The sequence below is a fragment of the Salvelinus sp. IW2-2015 genome, linkage group LG10 (genome assembly GCF_002910315.2).
Source record: "Salvelinus sp. IW2-2015 linkage group LG10, ASM291031v2, whole genome shotgun sequence".
Taxonomy (NCBI): Eukaryota; Metazoa; Chordata; class Actinopteri; order Salmoniformes; family Salmonidae; genus Salvelinus; species Salvelinus sp. IW2-2015.
In genome coordinates, this window is record NC_036850.1 from 15,330,008 (window position 1) to 15,345,181 (window position 15,174).

At 41.5% G+C, this 15,174-nt stretch overlaps 1 protein-coding gene across 2 annotated transcripts in view; it reads right to left on the bottom strand.

Moving 5' to 3' along the window:
- The window catches only part of LOC111969356 (synaptic vesicle membrane protein VAT-1 homolog-like), a 41,003-nt gene extending 27,512 nt beyond the window's left edge, over positions 1-13,491 (bottom strand). The window contains exons 1-7 of one of the 2 annotated variants that reach the window (XM_023995433.3): positions 13,157-13,491; positions 12,206-12,335; positions 10,246-10,461; positions 9,335-9,477; positions 7,532-7,635; positions 5,872-5,927; positions 5,534-5,728 (exon numbers count right to left, since the gene is read on the bottom strand). In XM_023995433.3, the coding sequence (XP_023851201.1) occupies positions 5,534-5,728; positions 5,872-5,927; positions 7,532-7,635; positions 9,335-9,477; positions 10,246-10,461; positions 12,206-12,335; positions 13,157-13,386 (1,074 nt within the window). In that variant the 5' untranslated portion in view covers positions 13,387-13,491. The remainder of the gene's footprint in view (positions 1-5,533; positions 5,729-5,871; positions 5,928-7,531; positions 7,636-9,334; positions 9,478-10,245; positions 10,462-12,205; positions 12,336-13,156) is intronic. The other variant, XM_023995434.3, reaches the window with a different exon arrangement.
- Between the last annotated feature and the right edge of the window lie 1,683 nt (positions 13,492-15,174).

Consider the following 15,174-nt stretch of genomic DNA (forward strand, 5'->3'; position numbering starts at 1 on the left):
GCGGGAGAGGAGTAACAGCCAGGCTGGTGAGGGAGAGCTCTGCAACAACAGTAAACAACTGTCTGAAAACAACCAAAACGTGTTCAGGTGTCAGGACACTGACAATTCCTAGGCAACAGACAAATGGATGTGGCCCAAGGTAAAAAAGGTTTCTTCACTGAGTGAGCAGCACAGCATAAAGCATACTAGAGTTGTGTTTCTGGAGGGGTGTTCATTTCCTGGAGTGCTGTGAAAGACTGACTGGTTTGGAGGAGCGATACAGCTGGTTGATGTGCATCTCTAAGGGGGAGCTTTGTGCATTCTTTGGCTGCATTCCTCTAATAGCCCCCTGAACTTCACTAGGACCTCTCCAGGACTTCACTTGACTCATGGCACAGGAGAGAATTGCCTCTGTGATGCTCAGGGCATCAGAAATAGTTTAGTAATTGAAGTCTGTGGCTTCAAAGCTGCTCTCCAAGACAAGGGCCTTATAGGTAATTCTCTCTTCATAACCCGTTTAGTATTGCTTGCAAAACAATCCGAGTCTAGAGACATAAAGAGGCTGTGAAACAAAAGGATAACCCCTGGTCAGGATGTCACGGGGAGATTGTGCATGAGTCCCTCATGACTACTGTGGAATAGAAGGTAGAGGACCAACCAAACAATCACAGCGAGGCCCCTCCACACTGGTGCTGAATGATGAATGTTGCTGTCATAGAAAGTATCCAGATAATCATCTTCAGCTCAGGGGTTAAATGGCGTCCAGAAACCATGGCCACAACACAGGTTATAAGATTCACACTTGGAGAAGACATGGCCAACTCATCTATTTCGCCCTCTGGGTCTGGTATTGTTTCCAAGCAGAACAGTAGGATCATAAACAACGATGACTATTAGGGCTGAGCTTTAGTGTCAGCGATGCTGTAAAATGTTACAGCACTGAAGCCTCCTTCAAACCTCTCCCTTTCAAAACACTATCCTCCACTATCCCTTGCTTTCTCATAACCTTCACTAATTCTCTCTTCTCTCTCTGCCCTTACACTCTCTCGCCCCTCTCTGCAGTACCAGCTGCAGTCTCCTCATGATTAGCAGAGTAGTTTTGCTCCGGGCAGTGACTAGTCTGCAGACGTATCAGTCAGGTGATACAGACAGACGTAGTTAGTATGTTATTACATCTTATGACTGCCCGTATGGCAACTGCTCAGCCTCCGGCCGCAAGGCAATATAGAGGTAGTACGTATGCCCAGTACATCACTGGGGCCAAGCTTCCTGCCATCCCAGGACCTCTATACCAGGCGGTGTCAGAGAAGGCCCTAAAAATGGTCAAAGACTCCAGCCACCCTAGTCATAGACTGTTCTCTACCACACGGCAAGCGGTACCGGACGCCAAGTCTAGGTCCAGAGGCTTCTAGGTCCCCCCCACACACACACCACTGCCACTCTCTGTTGTCATCTATGCATAGTCACTTTAATTAACTCTACCTACATGTACATACTACCTCAACTAACCGGCATCCCCCTGTATATATTGTTATTTTTTTTACTGCTGCTCTTTAATTACTTGTTATTTTTATCTCTTATTCTTATCTGTATTTTTTGAAACGCACTGTTGGTTAGGGCTCGTAAGTAAGCATTTCACTGTAAGGTCTACACCTGTTGTATTCGGCGCATGTGACCAATAACATTTGATTTGATTTGAGTATGGAGCAGCAGGTACTAATCTCCCTGACTTTCTACATAACACTTTTCCATGCTGTGACGGCATAAGGCAGAACACACCTTCACATCCAAAACATGACTCTGTGTGGTGGAGGCTTCCAGATAGAGAACATGTGTTCTGAAGAGCCCCTTGGGGAAAGTGAACAGCAGAGATTAATAAGAGCCATGTCCAGGTACAGTACATGCAGTCCCCAGAGTAAAATGATTGTAGGTTTAGTCAACACTCTGAAAGCCTGTAAGTCAAAAATCCACAAAATGCTTGTAATGTACAATCTAAGATAGGAGCCTTTTAGAAAATCAATTTACCAACTCAAAATGATTTCCTAATTAAAAATCTTGATTGGAAAAAAATGATAACTTATTACAGTATGCCATATCAGTGTGTATACATCTGTAATTAGGGATTCAATTCCTCAATCACTTTCTTTCCTATTCTGGTATGAGCATTTAAAGGTGCCACCCACCCTATCATGACTTTGCAGAACGCTGTGGATAGATCAACTTCTGAAACCATGACAACCATGCAGAATAGTGGGGAGTCAGTCTGTCACTTTCCCACCACAACGCCTGATAGGATCAAAAGGAAAAACAAGAAACCAAGATCCCAGAAATGTTCCATATGCACAAAAAGCTTGTGCTGGGAACAATAAAAGACCATTCTAAAAGGTGCAGTTTTGTCACAACACAATGCCACAGATGTCTCAAGCTTTGAGGGAGTACACAATTGGTATGCTGACTGCAGGAATGTCCACCAGAGCTGTTGCCAGAGAATTTAATGTTAATTTCTCTACCATAAGCCACCTCCAACGTCATTTTAAAGTATTTGGCAGTACGCCCAACTGGCCTCACAACTGCAGACCACGTGTAACCATGCCAGCCCAGGACTTCACATCCAGCTTCTTCACCTGCGGGATTGTCTGAGACCAGCCACCCGGACAACTGATGAAACTGAGGAGTATTAATATCTGTAATAAAGCCCTTTTGTGGGGAAAAACATTCTGATTGGCTGGGCCTGGCTTCCCAGTGGGTGGGCCTATGCCCTCCCAGGCCCACCCATGGCTGTGCCCCTGCCCAGTCATGTGAAATCTATAGATTAGGGCCTAATGTATTTATTTCAATTGACTGATTTCCTTTTATGAACCGTAACTCAGTAAAATGGTTGAAATTGTTGCATGTTGCGTTTTTTTCTTTTGTGTTATTGACTGTACGTTTGTTTATGTGTAACTCCGTGTTGTTGTTTTTGTCGCACTGCTTTGCTTTTTCTTGGCCAGGTTGCAGTTGTAAATGAGAACTTGTTCTCAACTGGCCTACCTGGTTAAATAAAGATGAAATAAAATAAATCAAAATAATTTTGTTCAGTATAAAATAAATGTTGTCCTGTCTTCAAGCAAGTCCGAGGTGGCTGTTCAACAAAGGCTGTTTTCTGAACACAAGGGAGCCCATTTATTAAATGTCCTCTTGTTAACAGTACACTCGTAGAAAAAAAGGTGCTATCTGAAATCAATAAGGGTTCTTTGGCTGCCTCCATAGGATAACCCTTTGAAGATCACTATTGTTCCAGGTAGAACCCTTTTGGTTTCAGGTAGAACCCTTTCCAATGAGGGTTCTACATGGAACCCAAAAGAGTTCTACCTGGAAACAAAATGGGTTCTCCTATGGGTACAGCTGAAGAACCCTTTTGGAACCTTTTTTTCTAAGAGTGTACTGTACAGAATCATGTACCAAACCAGGACTGCTGAACACTCACTACATTTGTAATAAACTTCCTTTTCTGAGTTTCTATCGTTTTTTAAAGGTCTTCATTAACATTCTCTGATTACAGGCAAAATTCACTTCTTAAAGAATGTTGGGCACATTGAGTAGAAGCCAAGATCAAAGAGGGAGTGAATAAGTATCTATGCCATCCTTCTGAGAAACAACACTGTGAGTCATCTGGTGGGCACAGGGTCAACGTTCAAATAAGTGGAGGGTTTTTCTAACAAGAAAAAATGGATAGAATCAAACATATAGTCAGTCCCCTACTGTTCAAACAGGCTTTCCTCGCACTGCCCTCTCTGCTGGAAAGGCCAATTATTTTGCAACTTCAAAACCGGAATTACGCAAGAACATGTTTGCAGGCAGCAATTTCAGCTACAAAATGAAGCAAAGAAAGGATGGCATTTACTTTTATTGTCTAGTGCACACAACCAAAACTTTACTTCCGCTTTTAACCCAACCCCTCTGAATCAGAGAGGTTGGCTCTGTCATTTGAACTGGCCACCTGACCAACACAATGTAATTCAATCAAATCACATGACACACTGTATCTTCTTGACTGTTTCTACTCAAATAACAACATGTCAGCCTTACCAGAGAAACTATTCACATTTCCTGGAATGGATAAATGGGACTAAACACCTCCCTCTGCAACTGGATCCTGGATCCCCCAGCCACCCCAGTCATAGACTGTTCTCTCTACTACCGCATGGCAAGCGGTACCGGAGTGCCAAGTCTAGGACAAAAAGGCTTCTCAACAGTTTTTACCCCCAAGCCATAAGACTCCTGAACAGGTAATCAAATGGCTACCCGGAATATTTGCACTGTGTGCCCCCCCCCCCCCCCCCCCCCGAACCCCRCGTTTACGCTGCTGCTATTCTCTGTTTATCATATATGCATAGTCACTTTAACTATACATTCATGTACATACTACCTCAATTGGCCCAACCAACCAGTGATCCCGCACATTGGCTAACCGGGCTATCTGAATTGTGTCCCGCCACCCGCCACCTACCACCCGCCAACCCCTCTTTTACGCTACTGCTACTCTCTGTTCATCATATATGCATAGTCACTTTAACCATATCTACATGTACATACTACCTCAATCAGCCCGACTAACCGGTGTCTGTATGTAGCCTCGCTACCGTTATTTTTCACTGTCTTTTTACTGTTGTTTTTATTTCTTTACTTACCTATTGTTCACCTAATACCTTTTTTGCACTATTGGTTAGAGCCTGTAAGTAAGCATTTCACTGTAAGGTCTACACCTGTTGTATTCGGTGCACGTGACAAATAAACTTTGATTTGATTTGAAATGTACAGTAGTGTCTTAGACATTGGATAGGAAGGACAGAAATAATTACATTTGTCTATTCATTTTTTCACTTGAGACAGATTTAGGTGAACATCTGTATGTATGCTGTATATGTGTATAAAGAAATATAACTGAGTGGAGGTAAACACCAGTAATATGAATGGAGAGGAAAAGCTTCGGAAAGCCTTTCACTATTCTATAAGCAGGGGATCTTGTGAATAATTAAACCACCAATCATCTACCTCATAGCAGCAGGAGTGTAGTCTCAATAAATGACTCTATGACCCTCCGTGCTGAGCTGCCTGCTAACCACTAGCAGTTCCACTATCAAGTCCACAGAAATAGCAGCATGTGTGAAACACCCAAATGTCACATTTGTGTTTCTTTACAAACAGAGTTGGTGACAGTGTAGAAACAGAAAGAGGAAAACAGACACGCAGAGATGGAGAGGAGAAATTGATGTATGGAATTCATGTGGGCGTGAATGTGAACGTCGCATAACTGCAGCCATCAAAACCAGCAACCGGTCTTAACGGCCCACCTGCCATCTGCAGGCCAAACCAACGTCCACTAACAACAGTGACAATGAACAGATGACACTCCATCCAAGATGTTTCCATACCAACTTCTCTAAAACTTCCCTACCCATCTGTGTTTCCTTAGTGACCGTGTGGATCATTCCCAGATTGTAGACCTGCCAGTCAAAGACATCATGCCAGATGTGTTCAGGGAAATGTCCCTGCCCACCAGCTGTCCCCTTACCTCCTCCAGTGCCCACAGGGAGTCCACCACAGGTTTGATCTTCTTCTGGTTGTAGAGGGAGAAGAGTTTCTCCACCACCGTTTTCACCTGCCCACACCTGCCCTGCTTGAACAGGAGGTTGAGCAGCGAGAATCCAGCAATGACCTTGTTCTCCTCGTAGAGTTTAATAGGGTTCACCTTCTCAACCTGCCACCACTGGGGAGTCAAACCAGAGACACACACATCACTTACCCCAATAACGAATTTGTGTTTCATTGTAAGTAATGAATGTTCGATAAATATTAAACAGACTGTTCCATTCTGTAAACTCAGTGACAGACTCAGCATTTCTAACTCACAGATTTTGCAAGGCTGAAGAAACTCTTTGTTTCCCCAGTAACCATGTTTGATGAGCCTGAAAACACAAAAACAAAGACACAAGCTTATAGAGAGAGACAGGGTCGTGGTGTTAACTGTTGGGCTGAAGTGATGGGTGAACCGTAAAGAGCCGTGAGGTGAAGAGGGGTTATTGTGGGGGAGGAGTGGTTGCCTCCTTTAGATCTGGCACAGCTAATGAACTCTGTTCACCGTTATATTATTCATTGATTCATGCCGCACTAGTGTTACAACTCCACGACTGTCATACTGACAGAAACACTAATTCTACATTATCTGAAACCCAAGAAGACTCTTGTAATTAAACAATTCAGATGTGGATAAAAGCCAGGGGTAGTAGTAAAATWTAGTAAAATATATTCAGATGACATTTTTAATCCATTTGAATGAACCTACATTTCGCACTGAATCACAACGCACGCCTGGTTTTCAATGAGGTTAAATTCTGTCCAGATTGACTATTGAGTACATGGAGGGATATTACCTCAAAATAATAGAACCATCTGTATTCTAAGTGTCCTTAGACGAGGTGAAAGTCTGAAGAGCTTGAGCCTATATCTTACAAGAAACTTAAAAAAATATTTGTGGTCTAAGCTATGTCATAGGAAACAGTGCCTTCAGAAAGTATTCACACCAGTTGACTTTTTCCACATTTTGTTGTGTTACAGCCTGAATTTAAAATAGATTCAATTAAAAAAATTKGTCACTGGCCTAAACACAATAAAGTACCCCATAATGTCAAAGTAAAATGTAATTTTTTAAAATGTATTTCGTAATGAAAAGCTGAAATGATATGGGTATGCTTGTAATRGTTAAGGACTGGGGAGTTTTTCAGAATACAAAAGAAACAGAATGGAGCTAAGCACAGGCAAATCCTACAGGAAAACCTGGTTCCACCAGACACTGGTGGATGAATTCACCTTTCAGCAGGGCAATAATCTAAAACACAAGGCCAAATCTACACTGAAGTTGCTTACCAAGAAGACAGTGTATATTTCTGAATGGCCAAGTTACCGTTTTGACTTAAATCTGCTTGAAAATRTATGGGAAGACTTGAAAATGGTTGTTTTGTAATGATCAACAACCAATTTTTTAAAAGAATAATGGGTACATATTGTACAATCCAGGTTTGCAAAGCTCTTAATAGACTTACCCAGAAAGACTCACAGTTGTAATTGCTGCCAAATGTGATTCTAACATGTATTGACTCAGGAGTCTGAATACTTATGTAAATTAGATATTTCTGTATTTCATTTTGAATGAATTTGCTAACATTTCTAAAAAAAAGAATTTACTTTGTCATTGTGGGGTATTGTGTGTAGATGGGTGAGAAAACATATATATTTAATCAATTTTGAATTCAGGCTGTAAAACAACAAGATATGGAATGAGACAAGCGGTATGAATACTTCTTGAAGGCACTGTATATGTATTGCACAAGTACAATGGTGCCTAACCTATATACAATACCTGTCAGTAAGTTTGAAATGTTCTAAATAAAAAATGTCACTCAAGATACTTCATCATTCACAGACTAACACCACATCATATCTCAAGTCTTATGTGCGATACTGGTGGCACAATGTAGCAAATTTAAGAGTAGCATCCTGATAGGACACCAACCGTAGAGGATGTAGGTTCCCAGAGGCCTCAGCAGACCGAGGCCTTTACCAGTGTTCTCCCCAGACAGACAGTCCAGGACAATGTCCACTCCCTCTGGAGAGATCCTACCAAATACAGGAAATTCAATTAACAATAATCAACATGTTCCTCATTTACAGACAGCCTCAACTGCAGGCTTCATCAGAAGCCTATCAATCTATTAGTCATTCAATGTTTAGCTCAGATTTCAATAGTTACATTTATATATTTTTAGCAAATACTAAACAATCCAGTTAATTGACATTTCGATCAGCCTTTTGTTCAATCAAATTCCACTCTTGATTTCAAGTGATACAGTATTCAAAGACATATAAGCATTGGACAGGTTAACCATCGGTGTGGTTTTTCATGGCATGACTCACTTAAGAGCACCAATGTGAAAGAAAGAATGAGAGCAATGTTCTGATCAAGGGGTCCAAATGCCTTCCTTTCTGCCTGGTGGCCTGACCGCCTGCTTGGCTAAACTGCTCGGCGGTCTTATGATGCCCATGGCCTTGCATATTGTAAAAGGYGCGACTTAAGACCAATTTAATTTTGCTTTGCTCTTGATCCTGAAAGGAATGTGGGGCCACAGAGATGAAAGGCTTATTAATCTGCCRCTCCCTCTGATATGGCTGTATTTACTACCATTGTGATATGCAYGCAGACAGTATTCTCCCTCTGTCAATAAGTACTGAGGGGGAACCAAGGATTAGGCTCCTTAAGAAAGGACCTCAAGAGGAAAGCTTGGTTGAATGTATGCATTTATAAAGCACTTCAGAATAAATTCAGAATGTGATTATCGGATGGACATGCTTTAAGCCTCCTGACTGCATGACTCACCTCCAAAACACTATTCCTARTAGACAGTAGACATGAAGTTGGCCTTGGCATAGAGGGTTATTTTCTGATTGTCTCCTATTGAGGAGGCAGCATCCCTATGGATTGCACTGATTGCCAATCAAACATGATAATTAGTGATGGGTGACAAAATCCATATAGTTACATATCGGGATATTATTTTTGACAATATATCATATCGTTTTGACAATATCGCAATATTATTTTTGCGCTAGTTGTCTGTACCTGCACCAAAACTCCAGTATTTTTCCTCCAGAGATTGTTATCCATCGTCTTTTTAAATAGGGAGCCAATTTGTTTTAAGCACTTTTATTTCCATGTCTAATCAAAACTCGTTTTCTCATGGCTCTCACTTGTCCCTCTACAACAGACATATGGTGAGTAATATGTTTGGAAAAGACAAGACAACGGCATGCAGTGTGATCTGAATGGGCATAGTATTTATGAGGCATCAGGGCGCTTTCCTGATTGGCCCAGCTGTTCCACGTCCCCAGCAGACAGCCTGTTGCAGGTTGCCTTCAGAGAGCCTCTGAGCACTGCCTCACACACTGCCGTTGCTCTCGGAGACGAGCTGTGTGTTGCCATGGGGACCGCAGCCACACACATCCAAATATGGCATCAACTAACATCTGCATCCTCCCTGAGCTCTACATGCTCTGTGTTCTACGTTATCACATTATCATTGTCAATTCATATGTACATATCAAATTGCACATTATAAACCAAAAGAGATTCTTAGTAATTATGTGAAATTATATCTAAACCTATTTTAATAAACCTGTAAGATCCAATGAAATTACACATTTGCTAACAAATTAGTCTTATTCATAAAAATTGTGCAGAACAATTACCTCTGCAGCTCTATGTTTAGAAGAAAGATTTTATCCCAATAATTGTTATTGTAGAACAACAAACAAACCTTACTTTTTAACTTCTTGTACATAATCAATGTTTCTGTCGAAGAGGTGGGTCACAGAGTCCTTGATGGCTTCATGTTTGAAAGATGAGGCCGTTCCAAACACAGTGACGCTGGGTATAGTGGAGCACAGCTGAGCCACAGCTTGACCCTGAAAAACACCACACAATCCCAGTCAGACTCTCCAAGACACAATTACACAAGGACAATCCAGACAATGACATTTCCACAGGTTATGCATCACAGCTTTACCAACCATAATCCATATTTGATATGAAAAATAATTATAATAATTATTCTCATCCTGTTCTAATCATTCAACACACTAGGTAAAGACAGTAAATGTTTTCTTGTCCATCTCCACTACAGTATGGTACTACATGCGTGAATTAAACAACAGAGTTATACCCTATTGTGTGCATCAGTCTGAAATCTGAGCAGTCGCTCTACTGTTGTTCATGAATTACAGTCTGTAGGAGCATCTCTAGAGTATAGTTACATATCTAGTTATGTTTAATTATTAAAGCTGGGAATCACTAACAGTGCTTTCGCTAAAGGGAAATGTGCTACATGAGCCTGATAATTTAATGTCTTGTAAAATAAAAAAWAAWAAAWAAATWWAAAGTCTGAAGAGTCTGTGTGCATATATACTGTAACCAGCACAGCCCAGACACTCTCTATCTTCAACCACAGTCACATCTTTCCTAGATGTCGTTTTCTCAGCCACATCTCACCATCATCTTCAATCATGAATACAGCATTATGTAAAACAGCATCTGAGATGTCTGATAATAGCCACACGCTATTACCCTCAAGAGCCACCAGAGATACACACCTTGGCGGTATCTATAGTAACATCACTGATATCATTTTCAGATGCTGTGTTTTTCTTRCCACCTCCTTTCGGGAGTTGACTTACCACACCCCCTCCTGCTGAATGGACCAATACTGACATCCCCTCTCGGAGATTGGCAACCTCAAACAGCATCATGTAGGCAGCCACGAAGTTCATGGAGAAGGCTGCTGCCTCAGGAAAAGTCATATCATCAGGCATGTTATAGACGTAATCCAGCGGTGTGCAAACCACCTCTGCCCAGGCGTTGTAATTTACAAAAGCCATAACCCGGTCTCCTATCTGAAGAGAGGAAAGGGTAAGCTATAAAATATGATAAATGCACATTTTGGAGGTGACATGTTTACAGGTTTGTTTTAGAAATGCACCAAACCTCACATGCTACTCTGACCAATGAATTTCAAAAAATCAACATTAACCATTTCAAACTGTGACACAAATCAATATTTTGGGGGGTAAAAATGCAAAGTGAGATCAATATAAACTCAGCAAAAAAAGAAACGTCCTCTCACTGCCAACTGTGTTTATTTTCAGCAAACTTAACATGTGTAAATATTTGTATGAACATAACACGATTCAACAACTGAGACATAAACTGAACAAGTTCCACAGACGTTCCACAGATGTGACTAACAGAAATTGAATAATGTGTCCCTGAACAAAGGGGGGGTCAAAATCAAAAGTAACAGTCAGTATCTGGTGCGGCCTCCAGCTGCATTAAGTAATGCAGTGCATCTCCTCCTCATGGACTGCACCAGATTTGCCAGTTCTTGCTGTGAGATGTTACCCCACTCTTCCACCAAGCCACTTGCAAGTTCCCAGACATTTCTTGGGGGAATGGCCCTAGCCCTCACCCTCCGTTCCAACAGGTCGAGGACGTGCTCAATGGGATTGAGATCCGGGCTCTTTGCTGGCCATGGCAGAACACTGTCTTGCAGGAAATCACGCACAGAACGAGCAGTATGGCTGGTGGCATTGTCATGCTGGAGGTTCATGTCAGGATGAGCCTGCAGGAAGGGTACCACATGAGGGAGGAGGATGTCTTCCCTGTAACGCACAGCTGTGAGATTGCCTGCAATGACAAGCTCAGTCCAATGATGCTGTGACACACTGCCCCAGACCATGACGGACCCTCCACCTCCAAATCGATCCCGCTCCAGAGTACGGGCCTCGGTGTAACGCTCATTCCTTCGACTATAAACGTGAGTCCGACCATCACCCCTGGTGAGACAAAACCGCAACTCGTCAGTGAAGAACACTTTTTGCCAGTCCTGTCTGGTCCAGCGACAGTGTGTTTGTGCCATAGGCGACGTTGTTGCCGGTGATGTCTGGTGAGGACCTGCCTTTCAACAGGCCTACAAGCCCTCAGTCCAGCCTCTCTCAGCCTATTGCGGACAATCTGAGCACTGATGGAGGAATTGTGCATTCCTGGTGTAACTCGGGCAGTGGTTGTTGCCATCCTGTACCTGTCCCGCAGGTGTGATGTTCGGATGTACCGATCCTGTGCAGGTGTTGTTGCACGTGGTCTGCCACTGCGAGGACGATCAGCTGTCCGTCCTGTCTCCCTGTAGCGCTGTCTTAGTCAACTCACAGTACGGACATAGCAATTTATTGCCGTGGCCACATCTGCAGTCCTCATGCCTCCTTGCAGCATGCCTAAGGCACGTTCACACAGATGAGCAGGGATCCTGGGCATCTTTCTTTTGGTGTTTATCAGAGTCAGTAGAAAGGCCTCTTTAGTGTCCTAAGTTTTCATAACTGTGACCTTAATTGCCTACCGTCTGTAAGCTGTTATTGTCTTAACGGCCGTTCCATTGGTGCATGTTCATTAATTGTTTATGGGAATGTATGGGAAACAGTGTTTAAACCCTTTACAATGAAGATCTGTGAAGTTATTTGGATTTTTACGAATTATCTTTGAAAGACAAGGTCCTGAAAAAGGGACATTTATTTTTTTGCTGAGTTTAGTTGTGCTACTAATCCACAACATAATATCTGTGACATACTGTGATCTAGATTCACTGACCTCAAATCCCTTTGTGTTTTCTCCCATCGCCTCCACTATTCCAGAACACTCAAATCCAGGGACAAGTGGAGTTTTCGGAGGACTGTCAATATTACCTTGACGCACCATAAGATCCAGGAAGTTCAAGCCACTGCAACAGTAAATGTCTCATTGATATTAACCTCACAATCAAGCAAAGTTATTTATTTTTAACTTATGAGATTGGAGAAGACACAATATTGCATGATGGACATTTTCACTATTTGATAAATGTTACTTAGACTTAAAATATATGAATAAATAAATGCCTGAGCAGTCATAAGCACAACACAAGCTGTTTGATATCTACAAACTCATGCTTGAATTCCAGACTAATAAAAGGGGCTACAGTTCCAAGGCCATGGTGATTCACATGCACTGAACAATGAATAGCCAATCTGTGATAGAGCATATCTGTAACAGGCTCTCCCTTTTGTGGAAAAATTGCTTCTCACTTGTTGAAGGTATAGTTTGTGTATTTCAATATTATCAATAAAACAATATTGTTGGACTGAAGACAATTATCCAATCCCTCATCAGAATCTACTTACTAAATGCCAAGTAGGCGATCATAAGAAAATAGAGCACAAATACCACAAGTGTAGGACTTTGCATGAGCCAACTACTCCCCCAATAAAAGTTCATTAAGATGATCAGTCAAAAACAAGCCAAGCAAATACTTTTATCAAGACAAATTTGAATTAATTCCAACATTAATGAGTCCTTTTCTCGTGTCACTTTTACAAACTACACAGGTCGAGTTTAACCTACTTTAATTCAAGGTTTATTCATGGCTCGCCCATACTGAATCAGAATCTGCAACATGTTGCAATACACTTATGAATGTGGTAACTTCGCATCATTGATATTTTAAGATCATATAGGCAGGCATCAACGTAACAATTAATCAACAGTTTAATATGCAACGTTTACCATGCTTTGACGCGAATTTTCACTTCTCCCTCCTGTGGCTCAGGCATCGCCTTCTTGGTTACCCGGAGTTTGTTGAGACCCCCGAAACCTGACAGTATTACGGCTCGCATTTCTTTGGCATCTCCTGCAGATACTACAGTTTCTGTTTCTTTTGCTCCATTCTTCTCTATCATGTGCTCAGTTTCCTCTGTCATCTCCGTTCCTTCTTTAGCCATGTCGGTGGGCTTCATGGGGCTGGAAGGGGATGCTCTAGATTGTAACTGGTCCTTCCTTCCTTCCAAGTTCAGAATGCGCAGTATGAGCCGATCAGTTCTCTTTTGGAAGAGGGAGAGGCTATTCCGAATAAAGATGTTTATAAATCTTGGATTGCTGATGTTGTGTATTGGCCAATGAGAGGATTTGAAGCCACCACTCGGCCATATTGGCACTCCTCAATTACATGTTTCAAGGARAACATTACATGTATTTAAGTATTGTTTTGTTGTAGTGGGGATAGTAACATTATTAATCTKWAAAAAATATACTTTAAGTATTTTAAAATATATATTTTATTCGTTTTTTTACGTTTATCTCACATAATATAATTTAAAGTTTGCATTCAGTTGTCTGTAATATAATACACGTGGCAAAAACGAATGTAGACATTAATACATGTATTTATGTAGCTTCCAAAATATTTGTTTTACACTGGTGGGGAAGTGCCAAGATGGAGGTACAGAACCTTAAATTTAGCGCCCCCTTATAGTCATCTAGTGTATATATATAAATCATTAACATGGACACGCCTTGTGCCCAAATTGACCACGTATGTCGCGCAGTTGAGTCGAGTGGAGACGATGATGAGCCTAGTTTATGATGAGCCTAGTTTATGCTGACCAGCTGGCAAAACAGCAGCATGGAATTGGCACTAATTAAAACTTGTAAAAGAAAGTGATGTTTATTTCAATGGACGAGTGGGAAATAACTTATAGTATTGGTCACCATATGGATGTCAGCTAACGTAACGACAAGGCCGTAGGAATGTCCAGTACAACGGTTTTGTATTGAGGTGCTCCCCCACTGGGCAGTAGTTGCTTCACGGGCCAGTTGTATCACATGTCGCTAACGTGGTGAATTTGTTCCATCCCACGGGATTATATTTAGATTAGGATAGCAGCCTACACGATAAAAAACTTCAAGATGTCACCGTGATACAGTCTACTGCCCAATGGGGAAAATTTGTGCTGCAAAGCTGGCAACACAACAACACGCCATTCAGTAAGGAGAGAAGTGGGTAGCTAGATAGTGTCGCAATATCAGGCCAGGCTGGCAGCAAAGGTACATTTATTGTAGTGATTTTCACCGAAAATGTGGCCTACAACTACGGCATTAACATCAACATTTTTGTAAACATTTATAAATACATWAAAAAAAATAACAATTATTCCTTTACACATATGATTCTGATAATGAAATTGTGTTCTGTGGGTGTCACTGAGTAGGCTGATACCCCGTTTCATGGGTGCACAATCCATAGGTAAGGATGTACAATATACATTACCAGTCAAAAGTTTGGACACATCTACTTATTCAAGGGTTTTCTTTATTTTTACTATTTTCTACATTGTAGAATAATATTGAAGACATAAAACTATGAAATAACACATATGGAATCATGTAGTAATAAAACAAYTGTTAAAAAAATCAAAATATATTTTATATTTGAGATTCTTCAAAGTAGTCACCCTTTGCCTTGATGACAGCTTTGCACACTCCTGGCATTTGGTTCCCACATATGCTGAGTACTTGTTGGCTGCTTTTCTTTCACTCTACGGTCCAACTCATTCCAAACCTTCTCAATTGGGTTGAGGTCAGGTGAACGTGGAGGCCAGGTCATCTGATGCATCACTATCACTCTCCTTCTTGGTCAAATAGCCCTTACACAGCCTGGAGATGTGTTTTGGGTCATTGTCCTGTTGAAAAACAAATGATAGTCCGACTAATCGCAAACCAGATAGGATGGTGTATCGCTGCAGAAT